Source organism: Gymnoscopelus braueri, assembly GCF_963280865.1.
Source record: "Gymnoscopelus braueri genome assembly, chromosome: 3".
Classification (NCBI taxonomy): domain Eukaryota; kingdom Metazoa; phylum Chordata; class Actinopteri; order Myctophiformes; family Myctophidae; genus Gymnoscopelus; species Gymnoscopelus braueri.
The window spans coordinates 38,729,247-38,755,663 of NC_137612.1; the positions used below are offsets into that span (position 1 = coordinate 38,729,247).

Sequence of the window (26,417 nt, forward strand, 5' to 3'; positions counted from 1 at the left end):
GATGTCCGCCTGATATTATTTATAGACGGTGAGCTAAACATGCCATTTAATGGTTGAAATTTAAATTGTATTTGATTCATGGACCAAATATTACCTAAAACACCAGCTGGACCCCCCTCTCTCATTTACACAATTGATTGCAGCATCTGTGATTTGGAAATAGCAGTACTGTAGTTCATCGGTTAGGATTATTCTTTGATAAATTGTTGGGCCCTCTTCTGTAGTCTCTCCTTCCATCTTGACCCGGCTCTGACCAGAGTGCCAGGAGGAGAAGGTAGCAGGTTCACCTTCTGCAATAACATTTCACGGGTTTTGATCATGTGCTGAAAGGGGTGGAATCAAGCTCTGGAGCATGGCCCGATGGATTTCTCTGCCGTATTGATTCCCATTCCCCGGTGAAGCAGGTGGATCGATCAGCAGGATTTAGACACGGGGGCCACTTTTTCAAGCCTCCCTCCCAGACAGCGGGGGGGGGGGGTTATCTCACCAACCACCTCCTGACAGCTTGCTGACACACCTGAAGAAGTCCTCCTCTCTACGTATTTACCTTTCTGCGTTTCTAATTGCTTTTGCCATTTTTCTTGTTCCCTCTTTCCTTTCCTTTGATGCTTTCCTCCAGCCTGAAGCTACTGTAAGTTTATAGTCTTGTCTTGCGTGATGTCTTGTGGTGTCGCTTGCCGACTAGAACGGATTTTCAATCTAACAATCCAATTGATTGAGTGTGTTGTCACTGCCGTTGTATCCTACTGGCTCACCTGCCAGTGAGGAGCCCCCACCGGGAGGACGTAGAGCCTCCATCCTACTCCTCCCGCCCAACACTCCCCGCCCCAACCCATAGGAGTACGTGCAGTGTCAACTTCCCCGGCCGACTTCCCTCCCCTGAACACGGGCCAATTGTGTTCGTATAGACGATCGGCACCGCTGTGGATTAGAACCCCCAGACTCCGCGGTGGTGGGCAGGTATACTTTACCACTGCATCACCAACGACAAAAAACTCCCATACCTACTGGGAGAAATACAACAATGTGCGAACACAGCAGCAAGATTTGTGAACTGTTGCGATAAAAGGTTAGCCAATGGAATAGAACCACCCTAAGGACTACTAACCATTGAGTGTCCCAAGTAGACCTCTAGACCTACTGCACATATAAACAGAGCGGCTACCTTTAAACACATTTTAAATCTGAGGCTTTTTTTGTATACTATTTAAATAGTTTTGAGAAAAAATTATGCTATTTGTCCCAAAGTGACTGCAAAATATAGACGTTATTACGTTATTCGTCTCAAAAAGCTTTATACCCTGTATATAACATGTATATAACGACGCAATGTGACATAGCTCTGTTTACACAATGCTGTACCCCCTCCAACTGTATATACTTCCCATTTTCAACAGTTTTTATTATAATTTTACACTTGCTTTTGGCAATGTAAACTATGTTTTCTCATGCCAATAAAGCTCCTTTGAATTGAATTGAATTGCATCACCCGAGCACCTACGCAACGCATTGTTAAAGTGAAAATCTGTTTCAGCGCTTCTGTTTGTACAGACCATATGACAGAAGCATTTGAATACTGCGTGAGACGACTAGTCTGTCTCCAGAGACTAGTCGGTAAGCAACACCCATCAGGAGACAGAATGTGAAATAGGCTTGAGTCACCCATGAGTCAGTTTTCTAGTGGGGGCCGTACTGGAGCGCATACGGAAGCTTTGATTTTTTGAAGTGATCTCTCTCGGGAGACAATAGAGGTGAGAATTGATGGAGACGGGGGGTTGGGGGGGTTGAGAGACGAGAGTCGGACCTGATAGAGGTAAAATGAATAAAAAGATACATTAAAAAAAGAAAAGGAAAAAAAGATGAGGGGGAAAAAAAGGACTTTGCCTTCCATCGCACCACACTTAAGCAAATTACAGCTCGCTCTCCGCAATCAAGAAGCTGAAATTATACCGAAAGCTGTTGTTGTGGGTCACCACGGTAACCGAAGCATCTGCTCGAAACAAAATGGGTGACGGAAGGTTGAGCAAAGAGAAGAGGGTGTGTTATGTGGGGTTCACAGCCACGCTTATACCGGTCCATTTTTGACACTCGGAGTGAAATGAACACTGTGAAATGAACACTGATTTTAACTGTGAGGAGAGGGATCCAAATGGCTGCTTGAAGAGCCATAATACTCATTGATCACTGACTGGACCAACTGCTAATCTATTGGTCTGTTTGAACGAGGTCCAGAGCACTGTGCACACACACACACACACACACACACACACACACACACACACACACACACACACACACACACACACACACTATATTGTTGCTGTCGGGTGGAAACTGGAAACCTGTATGTCCAAAACGGTTCCTTTTTTATTATTATTTTAAAAAGCAATTTGATAATAGCCGATCCAAGTGAGCTTGTAGATCTGCTATTTTCTATTTTCTATGTTTTGTTGCGCGACAGTCTTGTATGATGAAGTAGGGCATTACTTTGTGAAAAAAACATTTGAAACATGGAGATACAAGGTTTTTGCCCGACAGCAGCGATTATACGCATGCACGCACGCACGCACACGCGTACATGCATGCACGATCGATGGCTCTCACACATGCCGCATACACACACACTCACTCCCTCATGCATGCACCATTGCAGACACCCACACATACACATAACTGTATGCATGCACACACACAAACAAACACACACACACACACACACACACACACACACCAGTAACTATCCCTATTTTGTGGGTTTGTGTAGTGTTGTGTCAATGGGTGTGTCGTGGATAGCAGGTTTCCATTATGGACACATCTCAGTATAGGGACACATCGTCTCGCATGTCAGCTTGTGCCGAGGCACCGGGGACCATCAGATACACTTGATAGGGGAGACGGCCATGCTAAATTGTATGCTGCTTTGGACCCCCACTCCCCTCCATTACCCCCCCCCCCCCCCTTATCGGTTGGAAACCTCATATGTCCAAAACTGTTACCTTTTTGTGCAAGCTCGCAATGCGTTGCTGTTGTACATCTTCTGTTTTTGGAACTTTTTGTGTGACACTGTAGTATGACGAAGTAGGCCATTAATTTACACCCAAAAAACATGGAACCTTTAAATACGCAGATAAGAGGTTTCTGCCCGACAGGTTCCCTCCGGTGCTGAGCAGATGGACGTCAGTTCTGCGGCGCAGGATTCAAGCGATAACGCCGTTTATGAGTTCCATTACGTGCTCGGCAGGCTGCGCCGGGCTCTAGCTGTCTCAGCTCGCACACAACAACAACAAAAAAAAACAGAACTGCTCGCGGTTTTATTTGTGATTATACAATGTGGTTATGCTTATCAGTATTTGAAACGGAGCACTGTGTGTTTAAAATGGCTGCAATAGCCTCACTTTTTTCCTCTCCTACTGTAGAGGTTCCTTTGTTTGAGTTGTGGTTCCAGCAGTACTGTTGGGCTAGTACAGTCAGGTTCTCAAACATGTTCATGTCAAGTCATGTATTTGGCCACCGGACCCCCATCTGAAAAGATTTTATGCCAGCTGGTTCCCATACAAGATTTGTGTTGTTAAAATGTTTTTAAAAATAGTACAGTAGCTGCTGCTAAATTTTGTTGCATCTACAAACGTAGGGTGTCGCTTTGTATCTTCATGTCGCTGGCTTCCATTGAAAATGGTAGCCTGTAGCGTTGTATCTTCATTTCGCTGGCTTCCAATGAAAATCACTGGTAGTAGCTTTGTATCTTTATGTCGCTGGCTTCCATGGAAAATGAATGGTAGCCTGTGGCTTTGTAGCTGCCATTATTCCACATCTTTCTCTTTATCCGACATTAGTCCACATCTTTCTCGTTTCCACACATAGTCCACATCTTTCTCTGTTCCACACATAGTCCACATCTTAGTTCCATTTTCAGAAAATGGGCAATTATTTTTGAAAATAGCAGATCTACAAGCTCATGATGTGTCAGCTATTTTAACTATATTTGAAATAGGGCTCAAGTGGTTTATTCATATCATTTTTTTGTACGTTTGGGTCACAAGAGTCCCTTCCTAGAACTGTAGTAGAGTCAAAGGTACGACATAATGTGAAAGCTTTCAGCTTGCAAAAAAACAAAGTCACGCTGTACTTATTATGTACAGTACTCAAGTAAATGTACCTAGTTACTGTCCACCACTGTTTATTTGGTTGCTTGTTGGACCTCCTGGCTTTTGATACTTCGAGCATCTGTGTGTGTGTGTGTGTGTGTGTGTGTGTGTGTGTGTGTGTGTGTGTGTGTGTGTGTGTGTGTGTGTGTGTGTGTGTGTGTGTGTGTGTGTGTGTGTGTGTGTGTGTGTGTGTGATTTGATGGTCATGATGACGTATACAATGTGCTGCTCAAAGCATCGTGAGTGGACAGCAAAGTGTCTGATGGAAATGATTGCGGGGTCGAAAATAACAGGTTTCCCTCAGCCAGCACTGATTGTTGATTGGCTGTGAAGAGGGTTCTGGTGCATCTTAGACTTGTGGATGAACAAAATCACACCTAGTGTGAGTAAGCAGTGCATAGTCTGTGTTGTTTCTATTCAGGCGGTACTACTCTATTTGATGTGTGGGTGCTCATATTCAGACAGTACTACTCTGTTTGATGTATGGGTGCTGGTATTCAGACGGTAATACTCTATTTGATGAGTGTGCTGACTGAGTTGGGACCGTGTGTGTGTGTGTGTGTGTGTGCGCGTGTGTGTGTGTGTGTGTGTGCGTGTGCGTGTGCGTGTGCGTGTGCCAAGCCTCAAGGAATCAGCGCTGGAATTGAAGCTCTCTTCCGGGTTCTCATTCAGGATGCTGTTCCTATTAATGGCCCAAAAGATGTCGCTATTTCACCTTCTACCAGTCGCAATACATTATAATCTCAGTACAACTGAATGAGGTTTTGTGCAGACTTTATACTTAATTTTATTACCTTAGCAAACCTTTTCATAAACACTTTGTTTTCAATCGCTAGTTGAAAGTCTTTTTTAAATCATCATGATATGCGTTTAGTAAATTATCGTCCCATTAGTTTTGAAATGAATGATAAAGTTCTAGGGTTTCTACTGGTTCTACCGAGTGAAGACCCGCCCTCACTGTGGTTGCAGCCAATAGCATACATTTCTGGTAGAATTTCGGACCGGATATAGAAAGATGACATCACTGAAAAACAGGCTTCAAAAAGGGTCTGTAGAAACCAATGGTGTCACTTTGTCCATTATTTTTTACGGTCTATGGTGTGTGCGTGCACGCAGTACCGGCCTGTGTGTGTGTGTGTGTGTGCAATGCATGTCTTTAAGTGGTACATGTGTTGCACTGTCTCCTTTTTGTGAATAATTAGTGTAATTGGTTGCATCTTTGTGTTGCAATCAGCTGCATGTGTTGATGCCGTGCTCATACGTACGTACGTACGTACGGATGGACGGACACACAAACACACTCGGTCGGTTCTATAAACGGTCGGCACCGCTTAAAAAATGGGAGGGGAACAAAGACACCTGGAAACAATTTGTCCAGACGATTGGAGTTCAAATGTTATGCCATGATACAATGTGATTGGATATTGAGGTCCCCAGCTTACTGTATGTGATTGGTCACTAAAACCACTAACCAATAAGGTGGTGGCTAAAATATCAGCCATGTTAGAGAGTTGTGAGACAGATAATGCAGAAACCTCATAAAATCTTACTTGATTTCTATGATAGTGTTAAGCACTTAAGAAATGGAGATCTGCAACTACGTGTGGATACTTAAACTAGACTTTCAGGCCTGAAAATATCCTATATTGCACTGATCAGAGCAATGGAGTTATTGCCATTTGACGTGTTAAACACTGCTGTAAAACTTCCATAGCGCCCTAGATGTGTGCATTTTATGTTCTTTGGTGTGGCTACTCTCATGCCAAAACTTGTGTTTGTGCCAAGTTTGGTGTACATCAGAGCAGCGGTGCGTCCCAACAACGTGTGGCCCCTGACGGCCCATGGCACACTTAGCTGGGTTGTACAATGTCATCCTTGGTGTGCCTATTCTCATGGCAGACCCCTGAACTATGTTTTTCCCAAGTTTGGTGCGCAATGGTGCCCCTCACGTAAGTCACAAATGTAAATCCCGGCCCCACCGACCCTGTAGTGTAGGCGATATTAATATATGAGGATGTGTGAAAAATATTGGATTTTTTTTTTTTGCAATTTATTCAGCAATTAAAATGTTCAACTATAATGCGAATCCCAGAATAGGGCCACCGGGTTGAAAGTGGTTAATATTGTAATGGCCTTTTTTCTTTTTCTTTTCATTTCTCCGTTATCCTATTTGTCTTTATTTGGTGTTAAAGCGCCTCTTCCTCAGATGATCAGATCGGGGTGTTGTTTGAGAGGTGTTGGCATGTGTGTGTGCTGGTGGATAGGCTTGTTATCTGGCACCGTGTCCACGCAGTGTGGTGATGCTATCGGGGGCTAAAGCCTTCTCCTCCATGGATGCCCTGTCAGCCAACAATGGGGTGCGGCATTACCATGAGTGCAGCAGGACAATGCCTCCCTTTCTTATCACAGGATTGGAATATTCACTGACTGATTTAACTGCTTTTACCGTGAGGGGAAGTGACAGCCCCTGAAAAAACTGAGAGAAGAGATGAGAGAGAGAGCGAGATGGGGGAAAGAAAGGGATATGGGGACAGACAGACAGACAGACAGACTAGTTATGACGACCATGCATGGATTTGTTCTCATGTCTTTTTTACTTAGGCTTGTTTTTCTCGACCACAATGTAAAAATGTAGATCAGCATGTTATTTAGATAGATGCTAGGTTTGTTGTTTACCTGCTATTCTATCGTTTCAATGTGCAGATTATTATTTTGACAGTATATTGTTTAGACTGATGCTATAGGTTCTTGTTACTCATGATCCTAGTTTACTGAGGCATTTCACTGTCTCTCTCCGTTTGATGTCTGTGTTTACCTTGCTAGTCGCTCTGGTTATGAATGTCTGCTAAATGCCTCAATTGTAATTGCAAAATTGTAAATTGTACAGACTGACAGAGGAGAAAGAGAAAGGGAGAGACAGAGAGAGCCAGAGAGAGAGAGAGAGAGAGAGATACATATATATATGGGGGAGTAAAGGAGAAAGATTAGATTAGACTTTAGATTTTTGCAACCCTTGAGCTGTTAACCAAGAGAGTCTGAAAGAGCTGAAATTAGAGATTCATGGGCAGAATTCATGACTAAGATAATGCATAGGGGAAATAGTGAATGTGCCTTAACTGCCATGAATACATTATTGGGGGCTTGAAACGAACTTGTGAAGATATAGCATTAGTACTTCTTTAATTTTATGTTTTGATTTAAAGGCACATGATTGGGGCTGGGATATCTCTTTTCCACACTTACTCTACATCTTTTTCTTTTCCACACTTTTCCCACATCTTTCCCCTTCTCCACACTTATTCCACTGCTTTCTCTTTTTCCACATCTTTCCCCTTTTCCACATTTATTCCACTACTTTCTCTTTCTTTCTTTTTATTTCATCTCTTTCTCATTTCCCCACACTTACTCCACCTGTATTTTTTTCTTTTTACACACTTACTCCACACTTTCTATTTTGCCACACTGTGCTCCCCGCTTCTATCTTCTGGTCCACTGCCCATCTTTCACAGAGTCTTTGAAGTTAATGTGCAGTTCGAGGGGGCCTCGGTTCACTGTCTGGAGAGAGGCAGCACATTGATGTGATGTGCATGGAGAATGCCATTTACTTTGCTGAATTTGCACTGCGTATTGGAACTTTAATCTGAGGGCACATTTGTTTATTGGCATACAAATGAACATCTGCATGGAGCTATGTGTGGACGCTATGGTCTCAGCAGCTCCCTAATCGCCTAAAAGCCTAGGAGATGCAGAGCATGCCAATGAGAGAGTGCGAGAGAGCCGCGCCCAAGGCCCTCCGTCATGCACTCCTTTATCTGAACACACACAGACTCTCTCTCTCTCTCTCTCTCTCATTTGTCACCTTATATTTCTCTCCCTCTCATTCTCGTGGGTCAACAGTTTAATTTCTAGTTTATTGGTTGCATCTTTATTGGCTTGACATTATAAAGTGGCATTTTTGACAAGCTTCAACCTTTTAGCCAATTACTATATTTTGCAGGCACCTAAACACATAAATAACCCGAAAACCATCAGCGTTTGAGTTATTGCGACATTCTCTGCTAATGTACTTTGGTCTGCATATTCTTATATTTTGCGACACAGTTTAGTTTTTTGTCAACAACTGATTGCAATTTTCTCAGTGATCTTTATGGCCAGATGTGATGGTGCCCCTCAACAATTTCCATTAATACGTTGAGATGATGAAAATAAGTATCCTAGAGTCTGATTAAAGATTGAAATGTATTCAAGTCATATTTTTTGTGTGCTCCGTTGGCTTTTCAAAAGATTAAGTATAATTGTTCGCTATTATGTGATCCAGTTTGGTCTGCTCTCAAACTGGCTGCATACAGTAGCCTATGTCATAATGGAGTTTTGCTTTTAACCCATTAAGATCTGAGGCCGATTCTACAAATGCCTTCTAAATCAGCAGTTCTCACACTTTAAATATTTTTCTAAAATGTTCAAAAATAGCAGATGTACAAGCTCGCAGCACGGCACAAAGTGCTTTCCCGGTTTTAATGGGTTAAAGTTACATTCAGTCACTGCGACTATATCACGGTATAAAGTGATTTATTGTGATTTATATAACCTTGTAAAGTATATCTTTAAATGTCCTTCTTGCAGATAAGTAATGTATCTGTATTCAGCAGTAGGTAGGATTTAACATGATGCAAATACAACACCACTAAAGCTTAGTATTGTACCTAGCGTCGGCAATTCATCAACATAACGATTCAAATGTGTTGTGTGCCTCCACCAGCGACAGCTGTGGTCAGCGGAGGCTAATGTGTTCAGGTACGTCCCATTCTTTTGAACATGATCTCTTGATTACGATGGCAATAAGGCTTGGCTATTAACACTCGCGTGACTAGCCGGTCAATCTGGACGATTTTGAGAATTTAAAGTGGATTATCTTCTCTCATGAAGCTCCGAGGAAGTTGCCCTTTCATGACTTTTCCTAACTATTTGATTCAAATCATCTCTGTTTTTTTTTTCTTTTCTGAAACGTATTATAAATATGAAATTAGCCCCATATATACCATCCCAGTCGTTATATTTCGGCTAATTTGACCGCACTCACCCTCTCTCCCCCAGGGAAGAGCAGTTGACACCCCCCGCTGACCGCGCAGCCAGCGCTCTGTCTACAGCCAGCGCTCTGTCTATGTTGCCATGTCTGCTTATTATAAGCGACTTTGGGCTTGTTTTTCACGTCTTTCTATTATTATTATTATTATTATTATTATTATCATTACATATATAATTACATTATAATATAATTTTCTACTCCACTACATCTCAGAGGCAAATCTTGTACTTTTACTGCCTCTACTTTAGTTACTAGTTACTTTGCAGATATAAATATATTTTCGTACTTGTTTAGATTAGAGCTTCATGCATGTCCTTTAAAGCATTGTCACGCAGCAACTGTTTTATGCTTGAAGATCAGATATTTTGCGCAGGATTGAGCACATGTGTGAAGCATACCGATGTGTTCGCTACAGATCGCGCTGTTTTATAATGCAACAGATCTGATCTACAAGCAGAGGACGCGTCAGGCAGCGACTGTTTTTTGTTTGCAGATCAGATATTTAGCGCAGGAGTAGAGCAGGAATGAGCACATTTGTGGAACATAGCGATGTGTTCACTTGTTGCGCTGACAGGGAGGAGGAGAGGAGACGCTTTTGTCAGCGTGGACAGCTGATAGAAGGAGACGCTTTACGCTCAGGCAATAATGTGAATATTATTATTATGAATAATAATAATATTGGTTTGTCAAGAGATATCCATGTGTTTTGGACAATGGAGATAGTCACGTAATTAGACAGTGGCTTCGCGCTGTTTTATACACTTTTTTTATAAAGATTTCAAGTTAGCCTATTTTATAATGTTTCTGCCTGCCTACAACAACATATGTGAGCTCACTGACTGAGCAGAGTGCAATTGAAATGTTAATAGCTATTTAAAAGACAATGGAACCCCCACTGTGTGGGGGAGAAGGTGTCAGCTCGTCTGGAGCACAGAGGGGAGACAGTGACCAATAGAATAGCTGGAAAAACTGTCTTTTTGATCCCCAATTCAGGCAGTGTATGGGATGGTGAAACCCCAGTCATGTAAGTGTTAACCGAAAATATATTGAAACCAATATTTAGAACCAACTGACTTAATCCTGCCCATGTTGCTTCTCGAATAATCGAGTAGCATTTATTTTTGTTTTCAACTTTTTTGATATAAGAATAAGATAAGGAATCGACACAAAAAAAGTAATATATTTTTTATAATCGACTAAATCGATTAGTCTGATTAACCACTGTATTAAACTTTGTTGAACAATGGTGGCTTACACACATAGCCGATCAGCTTGTACATCTGCTATTTTAACAAAAGACAAAGAACATTCATTAATCATAATCGACGCAAAAGTTTGAAATAATTGGGATATTTAGTTGATATCGTCCAGCCCTATCTTGCACAAACGTCCATTTGGACTCAAGGATGAACTGATAATGGGGGCCAAAGGTCAAGGTCACTGTGACTTCACAAAACACGTCCATTAAATTCCTTAAAAGTCTTCATTACTTGTAAATGGCGACTGGTTGGCGGAGACATACTACAACTGCGATGCAGTATTTCTACTTCTTTTTTCCTTTTTTGACAAATTCCCGTGATCACGATTCAAGTTTAATAAGTTCTTTCTCTCTGTCGGAACCTGCACATGCACCTGCATAAAATAAAAGAGAATGAGCTGGACAAATTAGTTTCTGATGGTCTATTGTGATTCCATTTCAACCTCTCCTTTCGCTGTGAATGCCCTTGTATGTAACTCCTTTATATTCAGCCCTGTGGATGAAATTGCATGTCAATCATTACAGATTTAATAACATACATAAATTGATGAAACACGCTATATGCAGTGTGCGTGTGTGTGTGTGTGTGTGTGTGTGTGTGTGTGTGTGTGTGTGTGTGTGTGTGTCTGTGTCTGTGTCTGTGTCTGTCTGTCTGTCTGTCTGTCTGTCTGTCTGCGTGTGTGTGCGTGTGCATGCTGCTCAGCCTTATGCCTGATTTATATGTAGTTGTGTGCACAGTGTTGCGCACCAAAAGTAGCCGATCTACAAGCTCACAATGCGACGCAGGGTGAAGCGTTGTGGACTTGTAGAGCTTGTAGCTGCTCTACAGTTTATACATTTCCCTCCAGCCAGAGAAATTGCAGCACCTAATAATGCCTCAAGCGCTTCTCTTAGTTTAAATGCCCCTGGGTTCTAACTGGTTCACATTATCATCGCTGTCAGGCAGAAACCTTCTATCTCCATATTTCAACTTGTAATGTTTTTTTGTAAATTAATGCCCTACTTCGTCATACAAGAGAGTCGCGCCAAAGTAGCGAAAATAGCCGATCTACGAGCTCACGACGTGTCGCATCATGACTTGTTGTGAAATGTGAAAGTAGTTTATGGGTTTATAAATATTTAACCAATGAAAAGTATTGTGACTAAATAAAAACTACATTGCACCGTAGGTTTTTTTTTTTTTTTTTTTACATTTCCTGAAAAGTAACAGTTTTGGACATACAAGGTTTCCCCCCGACAGCAAGGATTTCAGTAGTTTAAATGCCTCTGGGTAGTAAACGTGTTCACTAACAGTATAGAGAAGGGCCATCGGGGAAGCCAAGGGGAGAGAGAGAGAGAGAGAGAGAGAGACAGGAGGAGATATAGGCAGAGACAAGAGGACAGATTGGAAGGGAGGGAAGGAGATAGGGAAACGCAGAGTGAGTTAGAATGTACTGTATGCCTCCATAACATGTCAGCTTTATACAAGCACTTAAGTTGCAGAAACCTCGTATTTCCATATTTCAACTTTTTATGTTTTTCTTTACGTAAATGAACGCCCTACTCCATCATCCAAGAGTGTCGCACAAAAGTTATGAAAATAGCAGATCTACAAGCTCACGACGCTCGCGGCTATTTTCACTATTTTATTTTTGGACATATGAGGTTTCTGCCCGATAGCAACAACAAACTTTTCTGAAGGCCAATCACTTCCATGGAGTTCTGTTTGGAGAGATTTGTTTTGTATCCAGTACTGTGTGTGTGTGTGTGTGTGTGTGTGTGTGTGTGTGTGTGTGTGTGTGTGTGTGTGTGTGTGTGTGTGTGTGTGTGTGTGTGTGTGTGTGTGTGTGTGTGTGTGTGTGTGTGTGTGTGTGTGTGTGTGTGTGTGTGTGTGCGTGCGTGCGTGCGTGCGTGCCGGGGGGGGGGGGGCGATTAATGAAGATCTTTCAAATGAAAGCTCTTATTGTGTTTGATATAATGTCAGCTTCCATTAGGGGAGACTGGTGCAAGAGATGATTGCTGGAGAACCCGAGCCAGGGGGACTGGTTTGCGTTTACTCCGGGTTTTGCCCTCCGCGTCTATGACGGTTTGTGTGTGTGTGCGTACGTGTGTTTGAGCGTGTGTCAGTGCATGACAGAGGCATCGAGCATGTTCTGTAATTATAAAGTCATTAGCAGGTGTCCGGAGGTGATATGAATATGACTGTGATGATGGAGCGCTTGTCTCAGACTCAAATGTCAACCTGTCTGAGCTGCTGTGCTGTATAGCACCTTCACCGCTCACTCACACACTGTTCATCTGTTCCTCTATGCCAGGCGTTTCCAAACAATGGGTCGGGACCCATGGGTCGCATTCTGCCTTCACCCTGTTTCCTACAATTATTTTCAAACATCCAATCCAAATATTTCATACGTTCTCACTGCAGCGACACCCAAATATGGCGTGTGTCATGCTGGCTGACTGTGACAGCTTGACCTCACACCCAAACAAACCGTGTCGTCATGACATCAGACAAAAAAAAAACAGAACAAACCGCGTCGTCATGATTCGGATCGGCGGTGCGACGTAGATGTGAAGGTCGCGTAGCGGCCCGAACCTCTAGTAAATTAAAAAAGAGATTTGAAGAAATAGTGAAAATAGGGGTCTCGAGATAAAAAGTTTTGGAACCCCTGCTATATACTCCTTCTCATACTGGACAAAATGCGTAGTGCATAGACAAACATGTACACACACAACAATGTCTGGAATCCATACAGTGAGATGGAAAGAAAGAAGCAGAAAAACAAACATAGCCTACTTACGTAAAGCCATGGATGAAAAACACAGTAAAGGTGCTTATACAAGACAAGCTGCAAAACCGCTGGAGCTGACTCAGCCATTGTTTTCCTGTGGAGAGAGCCATGGTACCCACCTCGGTAGTCTCGCGTAGCCAGATAACTATTCCATAATCTCTGAATGCTATTTAGAGTCTGGAACATCACCCCTGAATGCCGGATTCCAGAAGCTATCATCTGTTCGTAATTTCATGACAATATATTTTTAAATATCTTTAATACGTATTTTAGAATTTCCATTTCTGATAAGCAGCAAGCTATATTTATCTAATTTGATTTACAGTAGAACACATTAACGTGACTGGAAAGACTAAACGGAAGTGGGGAGGAGGGACATCCACATTACTCCCGGATCATTTTCAGCGCTTCCATTGCACAGACTGTATTGACGGAGGCATTTAAAAATTGTGTAAGTCAACAGCCTGGCTTGAGAGAATACCACCTCAAAGGGGGTGATACCCACCCCAAAGGGGGTGATGGTGCCCACCTCTGAGGTGGTGATGGTATTACGCTGTTTTATTAGTGTTTTATTACGCTTTTATGTGTATATCCTGGGTTTAAGTTATATTGTGTTTACTCGTATTTCTTTTGCCAAAATCAAATCAAATCAAACTAGAAAAAGTGCTCCTCGGAGCACAGGCCTCGCCAGGTCAGGTAGGTTATTGTGGGGCAGCAATATTGGAAATTCGCCAATCAGGATGGAATATGAAAAATGTAACGCATGACTATTAGAGATCATGTGTACTGAATTTGGATAAATCTGGAGGAGTAATATCAAAAACTTTGTTTTACATAAGTCGGCCTCCTGGTGGCGTTTAAAAGGCAGATGTGAAAAATGCAGGGCAGAGATTTTTCCTTGATTTTTCCTTGTGCGTGCATACAAAGTGTGCATACAAAGTTTTACACACCGTAGTGCGAATATGCGTGCAAAGTTTTACGCAATCAGATGCTGCGTTCATGATTTGCGGCATTTTGTTCAAAACGGACCACTCCTGCAAACTGCCAATCTTAGCCTATCAGGATGGAATATGAAAATTCTGAAAGACCTGTTTCATTGAATGACTATAGCGATACCGTGTACCGATTTGCATGATGTTTGGACAAAATCTGTAGGAGTACTGTCAAGAAAAATCCAGGGAGTGTGTGTGCAAAGTTTCGCTGCAATCAAGCCAACGGTGCCGGAGATTAGCTGGTCACAGACAGATGGACACACACACACACACACACACACACACACACACACACGGACAGACGGATGGACGTACAGACAGGGTGCAAAACATTCGGCCTGGCGGAGACAATCAGGGTTCCTTGATAGGTTTTCAAATGGAGGCTTACAGGTCTGTAACTCTGAGAGGGTACAAATGGAACCAAATGGTTACTGGTCCATTAAATCCATTTGGTTCCATTTGTACCCTCTCAGAGTTATAGAGGTCCTTGAAAAGTTAAAGTTTGAGAACCAATGATGTAGAGAGACATGGAAAATGGGCAGACACACACTGTGGTCCGGTGAAAAAAAGGGGGGAAAAGTCAACATTATTATCTAGACCAGAGGGGCGGTTTCTATAGCAACAGTCAACTTGTCTCTACAAGAATCTTACCTGCGCTGCACTGCGTTTGCTGAAATCAGAAATTGGGAGAGGTGGAGGCTGGTATCGAGGGGAGAGAGATGGACAGAGATGAAAGTAAGGCAGGGCGGAGAGAGGGAGGAGGCATGGACAGAGATGAAGGCATGCAGTGGAGGAAGTAGTAGGCCTACTCAGATTTTGGACTTGAGTGAAAGTAGTAATACCACCATGTAAAATACTTTACAAGTAAAAGTTAAGATGACAGGCGGTCTTTCCGGTAGGAGACTCAAAGGAGACTCTTTAAATTAGCATCTTTCCGCCGGTCATCAAATTATTGGCTTAGGAATGGGACAAAAACTAATAAATCTCCATGAATTAAATGCTTCATGGGGTGTGTAATTGATAGAAAATAAGATTTTTTTGGGTGAACTACTGTACTAGTCAAAGTACAAAAGTTATTTGCCTCAAAATATACTTAATGTAGCAAAAGCAAAAGTACAGATTATGAAGAATGTTATTCCAGAATTCATCATCGTTATTAGACTATATTGATCATTAACCACTTAAGCCATATTTAAGCTTCAGCTATTAAAAAATAGCAGATCTACAAGCTCACTTATTGTGAGCTTGTAGATCTGCTATTTTCTAAAGATCTTTGATTAATAATTTGATTAATTATTAATAGTCTAAATCTGCAAGGTAACTAGTAACTAAAGTGGCCAAGCTTTCCTCTGAGGTGCAATGGAATAGAAGTATCAAGCCATGGAAATACTCAAGTAATTGTACTTTGTACTTCACTGGCAGAAGAGAAGAGCTAAAGATAAGGCAGGGCAGAGAGAAGGGAGGAGACATGGTTGGAGATGAAAGTAACGGCAGAGCGGAGAGAAGGGAGGAGACATAGTCAGAGATGAAAGTAAGGCAGGGCGGAGAGAAGGGAGGAGAGTCTGGGGAGAGGGAGGTGATATAAGGAGGTTAGGAGGAGTGAGGTTAGGAGACCAACAGAGAGACACAGACATAGAGGAGGGGCAGGAGATGATCACCTGACCTTAGTGCTTTGTCTCCACTCAGATAGATTTAATTTACTGATACAACTTGTGTTGGTGGGGACTGTGTGTGTGTGTGTGTGTGTGTGTGTGTGTGTGTGTGTGTGTGTGTGTGTGTGTGTGTGTGTGTGTGTGTGTGTGTGTGTGTGTGTGTGTGTGTGTGTGTGTGTGTGTGTGTGTGTGTGTGTGCGTGTGTGTGTGCGCGTGTGTGTGTGCGTCTGTCTTTGTATGCTACACAGTACAGTACATGTATGTATGTGTGCGTGCATGCAGTATACGTGTAGATGCGAGCTTACACGTGCGTTGGCGTGTTTGCCGGCTAATGCACGGATGTTTTATCCGTGTGTTTAACCCAGACCCCCAGACCCGTCCTGACCTGTGACCACCCACAGCAGATGGCCACGCTGGCTGAGGGCAGCTGCGAGGGTCATCCACATCTGTACCTATGTACGTGTGTGTGTGTGTGTGTGTGTGTGTGTGTGTGTGTGTGTGTGTGTGTGTGTGTGTGTGTGTGTGTGTGTGTGTGTGTGTGTGTGTGTGTGTGTGTGTGTGTGTGTGTGCTAGTATTATTATACTTGTGAGGGCCAAATGTCCCCATAATTATAGGTAAAGTTTATAGTTTGGGGTTAGAGTTTTCCCTATTTTATACGTAAGTCGCACACCAGAAAAAAATGCAGATTTACAAGAATTTTTTCTGCTTTTTTCAGCTACTGCCAATGCCTTCCTAAAATATTGATGTCCCCACAAGAATAGTAATAATACAAACATATATATGCGTAGTGTGTGTTTGTAAGGGTGAGGTGGGTTGGGGTCAGTGCTTAGGAGCAACGGTTCATAAGCGTGCAGGCGGTGTGTACCGTAGAATATGTGTAAGTACACTGTGAGGTCGTGTTCCTACCAACATGCAATCCACATCGCCCAAACGAGCCGGGGTGCGGGCAACAACAAATCAGTTTGACGTATGAACTCACTGGACCCTCGCGTACAAAAACCCCCCACCAGGGACGGAGGAATGGAGGGTTTATTTACAGAAGCTGCTAGTGTGTGATAAGTGCATGGCAGTGCCACCATGGGGAGACTAAACTGTGGTCGTGGCAACGGGACCAGTAGTAACAGACCTGGGATCTGCCTCAATCCTGCTGTCAGCATCACTGGCACAACACAACAGCACTGCTTTGGCTCTACCTCTCTCACTATCTCTATCTCTCCCTCCCTCTACGTCTCCCTCTTTCTCTCTACCTCTCTCTCTCTCTCTCTCTGCCTCTTTCTCTGCCTCTCTCTGTCCCTCCCCTCTCTCTCTCTCTCTCTCTCTCTCTCTCTCTCTCTCCCTCTCTGTCTACCTCTTTCTCTCTCTCCCCTTCTCTCTCTCTCCCCCCTTCTCTCTCTTTCTCTCTCCCTCCCTCTCCGTCTGCCCCCCTCTCTCTCTCTCTCGGCTCTGCAGAGACCAAGCTATTTTTAGCCCTGGCAGTGCCCTCCCTCCCTACTGCGCCCAACACCAGCATCGCCACCACGAACCGCTGCTGCCGCTACCTCTCCTCTCCTCTCCTCTCCTCTCCTCTCCTCTCCTCTCCTCTCCTCTCCTCTCCTCTCCTCTCCTCTCCTCTCCTCCACATTGCCCCGAGCCTCAGCCTGTATTCCTCCTCTCCACCGTCTTAACCCAGAGCAGTCCACTGAACCACATTATTCTGACCCCTCTCCTACAAGCTCAAGCAGAACCTGTAGATCGGCGGTTTCAGCTATTCTTGAAATAAGAAATTGTGGAAGTACTTAAGTGTGTGATTTTAACCAATGAAAAGTATCAACAAAAGCTTATTGTGACTAAATGGTAAATGTATATAGCCCCTTTATCCAAAGCACTTGCACTACATTCACCCATTCACACACACATTTACACACAGACGGCAGAGGAAACCTTGCAACCATAGCAGTTAGGGGTTCCGTGTCTTGCTCAAGGACACTTGGACAGTAACACAGGGAGAGCTCGGGATCGAACCCGGGAACCTTCCGATTTTCAAGCAGCAGCTTTACAGTCGGTGCCTATTGACTTTGTCGTTTCTCATGTTGACATCACACTCCTCATTTGCCTCACTCACTCGTGCAGTAAATCTAGTTCCAAATACTACCACGAGGTGGCGCTTTGGAGTCACTTTTTTTTTGTTTCAGACAGACAGACAGACAGACAGACAGACAGACAGATGAGATGTGTTCAGCGTCGGGCAGTCAGGAACGCATCTCTGTCATTTTAGAAATGTTCAGACACACATTGTTTTCTGTCTGTCTGTCTGTCTTGTCTGTCTGTCTGTCTTGTCTGTCTTGTCTGTCTGTCTGTCTGTCTGTCTGTCTCAAAAGTCCGTAGAGAGAGAGACAGACAGACAGACAGACGTCTTATATATATATTTTTTTTTCTTGCATCAATTTCTGTGTAGAAGTACTTTACTTTACCTCTTTCCTCTGTTAATAAAACAGTTCCATTAGTGTAGCGGCTAAAACTGATGTCCGGTGATTTTACGACCCGAGTTCGAAACCCATGCCATGATCAGCTATTTTTACTTTTACTTCTACTCCACTACATCTCAGAGGAAAATATTGTACTTTTACTCCACTACCATTATTTGAACGCTTTAGTTACTAGTTACTTTGCAGATATAAATCATTACATTATAAAACATACATTATTTGCCCTATTTTACATACTGTAGTCTATTTGAAAATAGCGATCTACAAGCTCACAACGTATCGCGGCGCATTGTGAGCTTGTAGATCAGCTATTTTCAAACATTTCAGTACTTTAAGTATATTTTGATGCCAATACTTTTGTACTTTTACTTTGATTGAACTCAAGTAACATTTTGAGCACAGGCCTTTTACTTGTAACAGAGTATTTTTATATTGTGGTATTGTTACTTTTACTTAAGTAAAATATCCGAGTACTTCTTCCACCCAAATGAATTTGACCCACTGGTCGACTATTAGGTGTAACAACGTCGCGTCACCAAAAGTTAGCTAGTCGAGATGCTGCGCTAGGTTGCGAGCCTCGTCACTACCGTTCTGGCTGAATTCAACCGGGTGTTTGTGCTTTCTCTATTTACAACCCGTACATCTACATAAACGTTCAGATTTCAAATATAAAGTGCTTAACTCATGGCCATGGATGTTACAATTCACTTCGAGTGCGTATAAGTACCTGTATCTTCCGTATTGTTCAATAAAAAGCATTTTAATCCGATCGGCGGCCATTTTCTCATAGAGTTATAATGTATCAGAGTGCAATACTCCTCCCAACCGATAGGGTCGCGTAAATGAAGCCAATGGAGACAATTCGAAGACAATAGCCACCAATCCGATTAAAATGATTTTTATTGAACAATAGGAAGAAGATAGGTGTACTTATGCGGGCCCATACATAATTGTAACATCCGTGGCCATGGGGTCAGCACTTTATATTAGAAATATGAACGTTTATGTAGATGTACAACACCAGGGTGAAGTTCATCCATGACCGTCGTAACAGACGACCGTCATGTGATCCATGGCCAACAGCGAGGCGTTTGTTTTCATTCTTATAAGACCGCATGGCTCATTTATATGCTGAGCTACTGCCGCCCTCCACATCAAGGGTTCCCAAACTTTTCAGGCTGCGACCCCCCAAAATAGTCATATTTGAACTGGGGACCCCACAATCACAATTGTAGTGTAGGTATTACATTTAGTTTGACTCTATTCCACAGATAAATATTGTAAAAATTGCCGAACTACAAGCTTGCAACGCCTCGCACTGCGAGGCGTTGTGAGCTTGTGGTGAGCTTGTAGATCGCCTATTTCTTACGTAATATTTGACAATTTGGCCAATTTGGTATCGAAAAGGCCTTAAAAGTCATTAAATTGTCACTTTAGAAATGTGCAGATACCCTGTATACACTACTGTATGTTGTTTACTGTTGAGTGAGAAAACAAATATTGCACATTAAGCTAATCATCTGGGCCCGACCAACCGTTTGGGAACCACTGCTCTACATAACTACATCGGATCAGTTAGAACACAGGTGATTTTTTCCCCCATTTCCCCATTACCTGAAAAAGTAACAGTTCGGGACATACAAGGTTTCCGCCGGACAGCGGCGACGATGTCCACCACAGCTCCTACGCAGAGAGAGGGAGATTTCAGACACTCGGGTTGCCCTTGAGAGTGTGTCCTTTTAGCCAGCCTCCTCCTCATGATAATGAGCCGGGCCCCACGGCCGCTGCTGGCCGCCCGCATGCAGCCACCGGCCCCGGCCTGCCCTCACGCTCCCCTCCACCGGAGATAAAGACGCCAGCCCAGAGGAGAACGGGAGGACGGGGGAGGTTAAGGCAGGCGATTCCCAACCTGTGGGCGGGGGGCCCACTGGTGGGCCGCCCCGTGAGGCTATTGGAAAGTGGGCCCTGAATAACTGGCAAAACACTTGTTAATGATAATATAGATGTTAATGATAATATAGCTTTAATCTTACAATAACTGCACACAATCTACGTACGTATGTATGCATGTCCGTCTGTAGTTCACGAGAACCGTCCCACCGATCGACTTCAAACCTTGTATGCAGGTTTGTACATGTTGTTTTAGAGACATTAATTAGCATCATATGCAGGCGTGTACATGTTGTTTTAGAGACATTAGCATCATATGCAGACGTTTACATGTTGTTTTAGAGACATTAGCATCATATGCAGGTGTGTACATGTTCTTTAAGAGACATTATAGCGTCATATGCAGCTGTGTACATGTTATTTTAGAGACAGACATTGGTGTCATATGCAGGAGTGTACATGTTCTTTTAGAGACATTAGCATATGCAGGTAGTAGGATGGGGGTCTGTGCTCGGCTGTGGACCAATGCGTTTGGTTACTGGGGCCAATGAGGCAGTGCAGCATCACGGCGCTCATCTTGTTGTGGTTTCATTGCCTCTCCCTTTGCCTTCCCCCCCTGTTTACTATGCTGTTTACTATGACTCATCACTGCCAGCTGAGGCTGTTAGGACTCCCAGGGAGAGCAGCGCTTTCCACTTTATTCTCTTCTCATTACTTTTTTTCCTCCATGCTACATCTGAACACGTTATCGCCACCGTGCCCCCCACACACACACACACACACACACACACACACACACACACACACACACATTCCTCGACCCCCCACCCCACCTCACCCCACCACGCAGACACACCACAATGTGACCACCGTGTTCAGAACACGCGACTTGAACACGTGACACATTGCCAGTGGTGGACGGTACATTTACTTGAGTACTGTACTTTTTTTGAGCATATGTACTTTACTTGTATTTGTATTTTGTAGTGGCTCACTCCACTACATTTTAAAGACAAATACTGTACATTTTGAATTAAGCCCTATTTCAAATAGTGAAAATGGCAGATCTTCAAGGTGGTTGTAGATCTGCTATTTTAACTATCATTGATTTTTTTCCTTTCTGGGAAAATCACATTTGACCAGTCCAGGAGGTATCTATACTTTGACTTGAGTACTTGCTCCACCACTGCACATTGCACATTATCTTAGCCAAAGAAATCATTATCTTGAATAATGACATGGCATTTTCTTTTTTTAAATCTCTCAACAACAGAGATCTGCTCACCTACCTTCATGACCTACTTCCATTCTATACTCTTTGCACATCACACTACTGCCACTGTGTGTTCTGTGATGCTGATTATATTCTCATGCTGAAACGGTGTGAGTGAATATAACCATGATGACTCTCTCTCTAGCTTCTTCTTCCCACCAATCACCATCGCCAAACGGAGAGAGAGGAGTCGCTTCTTCTTTACAGGGGATATAGGCTCTCTGCTATATCTTTACAGGGGATATAGACTCTATGCTATATCTTTACAGGGGATATAGACTCTATGCTATATCTTTATGGGGGATATAGACTCTATGCTATATCTTTACAGGGGATATAGACTTCTCTGCTATATCTTTACAGGGGATATAGACTTCTCTGCTATATCTTTACAGGGGATATAGACTCTGCTATATCTTTACAGGGGATATAGACTTCTCTGCTATATCTTTACAGGGGATATAGACTCACTGCTATATCTTTATGGGGGATATAGACTTCTCTGCTATATCTGTACGGGGGATATAGACTTCTCTGCTATATCTTTCTGTCCTCACCTGTTTCTTTTTTCCACTTTTTCTTTTCTGCGCAGGAGAGTGACATTTCATACTACGATTCAAAAAAGGATTCGGACTATTCTGTGAGTACGGTTTATGGCCTGTGCCCAGTCTGCCCCCCCCCCCCCCCACCACTCTCCAACCCGTCCGCACCCCCCTTCTCCAACGCTTTCCCTGTATACCTGTACCTCTAGTCTAACCCAGTAATCCTTTCTCTTGCCCTGTCACCCTGTTTCCCTGCACCCCCTCATCCACCCTCCAGCACCCCTCCACTCCCCCCCTCCTCGCCCTCCACAGTGTTTATGTGTCGCCCCCCCCCTCCAGTCTGAGGCACCCCCCCCCCCCGGGCTGTCTATGTCTGTTAGTGAGGTGACACCACTTTACAGTGAGTCTGTCTGACAAGTGTACCAACCTGTTTATTTATACTCCGCCGTACGACGCAGCCGGTGTGGCGACTTCATCGTACAACGACGTATAAATCGCCTGTAAGGGGCCGGTGTTGTGCATGCGACAGCACCCCAGAGCCCCCCCCCCCAAACCCAACCCGACGCATCCCTCCCAGTGTCCCCCGACCTCAAATAACAGTGATCATTGTGGACCTCAGTGAGGGCTGAGTAAACCCTCTTATGCCAGCCAAGATGCCATTCGTGCCAACGGGTGTCATTCATATTTACATGCAAAAGATATGCAACGACTTTGAAAAGGACGTCATCGATTCGACGCTAGGACTGGAGGTTTCCAACCTCTCTCCCCAGCAAAAGGCCCCCGCAGGTAAATTGGTGTTTTGGGTAATGGTTGTCTAACCGGTGTGTCACTGGTCTGGCCGTAACGCCTGCAGTTCTTTCCTCAGCGATAGGTCACAAGCTCGCGAGTCCCCTAGCCCCACTGATTGATTAGCTATCACAGAGGGACTGCGAGAATTCCCCAGATCACCAAAGCACAAAAGGTTAGAGTGTGTGTGTGTGTGTGTGTGTGTGTGTGTGTGTGTGTGTGTGTGTGTGTGTGTGTGTGCGTGTGCGCGCGCGCGAGAGAGACACACACAGAGAGAGATATAGGGAGAGAGAGAAGCAGAGGAGCAATAAATCACGGTGTGATTTTCTCTTTGTTGCACGCCACTCCTGTGATTAATGACACGGCGCTTTAGGGCCTGTCAGCACGTCTAATTGGAGAGCATCGGTCATCATTAACATGGCACGGCGAGGGCCGGGGCCCCCGACACACCCTCTGACCCACGCACAGACAGCCCCACAACCCACCCAAAGACAACCATAGAGGTCACGCTAAGGTCAACCCCCCCCCCCCCGCCACCCCACCCCACAGCACTGTGAGGTTCTCTGACGCACGAGCGGCGCTTCGATGAGCACCCTAATATAGACACGCTTTTCAGACCTCTTGACTCTGATGATCTGAAGGCCTACTTTATACTTCATCGCAATGGCCGTGTCGCTTTGCCAAAAGTAGCTGATTATCGAGTGTCACTTTTTTCCACTTGGAAATCTGGTATTTTATGTCGAGTGACACAGTCATACCATGAAGTATGAATGACCCATTAGTCCTGCTGATATCCTAATGAGGAGATGGTAAGATAAACGGGTCAAAAAGAAAGGTGAGTGCATGGTTCCTTAAGCCCGATTCATACTTCGGTGTACGACGTTGTCGCACGTTGAAAGTAGCCGGCCTACAAGCTCACAACACGTAGGTCAGCTATCTTCGGTGCGCGACACCATAGTGCGACGGAGCATAAATTAGGCTTTACTGTCCTACTTTAACTAACCTTCTCTATTCTGTTTCCGATAATGAACTTTTTCTGAACTATTGTATGTTTTTCTTAACATTGTCAATATATCTCTTGAACATTGTTTGAGTTACCCACTTGCATAATAAGTCCAGTTGAGTTACTCTGTACGTTAGGCTAGCCCTAAATATTGGTGCTGTACATAATTTGGTAAAAGGGATAAAATAAGCTACAAAGGTAATTATTCAGACCTGCTGCCAATGAATATTGTCTATGAACCTTGATATTACACCATGCAAACAGATGACTGTTGATGAACCACATGATGATGAGATCAAAAAGTGTCCTAACTCTCTCTGTCGACGGGTCTCGTATGTATACATTTAAAAAATAGTGGCCATAGCTTAGTGGGTAGACCATTTGGTAATCAGAAACCAAGAGGAGTGTCTCTGAGCAGCCATCAGATGGGTGAAGCTGAAACTGAATTTCCCACGGCATTAATAAAGGTCTATCTTCTTCTTGTGTGGGCTGAAGTGGTTAAGAAAGTAGCTCTATCTCTCTCTCTCTCTCTCTCTCTCTCTCTCTCTCTCTCTCTCTCTCTCGCTCACTCGTTTCTCTGCTCTGTTTCTCGGAGGGCCATAAGCTCATAAGTGATGTGGAGTGGGCCCTGCTTGGGTGAAGGTGGGGAATGAAAGAGTCTTCAAAATGTCATCCCTGGCCTCTTCAACCTTTAATTAAACCTTGAGAATGGGGAGATAAAATTAACAAATTGGTTAATGAATCGAGCAAAACAGGTGGTGGATGGCTGAAGAAAATGAACCGATCAGTCTTTCCTGCGTGGATTTATTTAGATCCTAATTAGAAGCTGCCTTGGTTAATTATGATTGGGCTCTTTTGGAAAAAAATGCGTCCCTGACTAGAATGACTGGCTAAGACACAAACAAACAGCTTCATGTGTCTGACATGAAGGAAAAACTAGCCAATCTCTGCTACTGACACATCCCTAAGCCAATCAGAATAACTCACAGCTCAACCTTGTACTGTAGCTAGCTGCCTTGTAACTATTTTTGCTCGTTTTGACTTTTTCTTTTGTTTATAATTCATCAAATCAATGACGTGCGCAAAATAGGGACACCGGTTGAAAGCAGTTAAACTGGCACAATAATCTTATGAATTTAATTTTGAATTGAAATTAAAACATTTCTCTCAAATATTTGTTTATGATAAAAAAAATAAAAACTTTTCCTCATCCCAATATAGTTCCCCTTCTGGCGGCTCCAGCGTGGGCCGCAGCCCTCACATTGAAAACCACCGATCTGGTACCAAAGATGTCTCAAGTCCAATTAAGTCCAATGAGATCAGCAGTGCTGATTATTGTATATCTGCTCAAACTCAATTCCCCGCAGTGTCTCAAGGAGCCATGTCAGTAGATCTCTGCTAAACTAGCATTAATCCAGGGCTAAAGCCATCGCCCCTGATAATAAATTAATCAATGCTATGAAGCCGGCTCCTTGTGATTTTATGAAGTAAGCATTGGATTCCTGCTACATTAATGCACCGGCGTTCAGCGGCAGCATTACTTTAATTGACAGCACTGCTAGCAGACAGTGCATCTCATTACATTCCTTTCCTTTTAATGGTATTGCAATTGGAATATAATGTATTGACTTAAACGACTTGATGAGCCAAGGCTTGATGCATTTACTTGCAAAGTTTTGCATTGCATTGCTGTCGGGCAGAAACCTCTTATCTCCGTATTTTATATCCCTATTCAACCGTGTCACACAAAAATAGCCAACTACAAGCTCAAAACGAGCTGCATGGGTACACGTTTTGAGCGTATAGATACTTTTGCTATTTTTTTATTTGTATCCTGAAATCAACGCCGGCTTAATGTCGACTTTAGAAACAATGGCTGCTGAAGAAGCAGTGAAACTGTTAAATGCGTTGGCAGCCCCCCGATGGTGAGGCGTAAGTTTTCCACTGCACTCCCCCCCCCCCCCCCCACATATGAGGTTTCCACCCAACATGCAATTGGATGGATTTTTGAGCTGCTGCAGTGTTTTTATATGACAGAAGAGGTGGAGGCACCTTGGGGCCCGAGGGAGCGGGAGACCTTTTAAAAATTGAGTCATTGAAGTTAAATTGTGAAGTAGTCATGAATCACTTCCATAATTATTATGTTAATGATTTAGAGAGTGAAAGTACAGTGAGTCAGGCGAAGGGTGCATATGGCATTACAAATGTTCTTCAGATAGAAGAAATATAGAGCAACAATGATTAGCTGGCCTATTAAGTTCAAGTTGTTGACTTGAGTGTTGTTTTTCAGCCCAGAACTGGCTTGTTATACTGATTTTGATTTTTAAGTATGACAAATTAAGGCCAATACGTACTCCTTCCGATGTCGGAAAATCTTCCTGTTGGGAAAGGCTTTCCAAACTATTGTCCGGAGAGCTGGGACATCTGGAGGTGCACGGGTTCCAAAGAAAAGTTCTGAGAGTTGTAGTCCCGAAGAAACGTTTGGACATAGGAAGGTGTATGTATTGCACGTGCTTTAGCCTGACTCCAAAACTGCATATCTTGATGACAGAA

The 26,417-nt window shown here is 43.5% G+C and overlaps 1 protein-coding gene across 2 annotated transcripts in view; it reads left to right on the forward strand.

The window, feature by feature from the left end:
- The window catches only part of cacna2d2a (calcium channel, voltage-dependent, alpha 2/delta subunit 2a), a 291,322-nt gene that overhangs the window by 146,772 nt on the left and 118,133 nt on the right, over positions 1–26,417 (forward strand). For both annotated transcript variants that reach the window (XM_080424714.1, XM_080424715.1), the window contains exon 5: positions 22,126–22,173. In XM_080424714.1, coding sequence (XP_080280840.1) covers positions 22,126–22,173 — 48 coding nt within the window. The remainder of the gene's footprint in view (positions 1–22,125; positions 22,174–26,417) is intronic.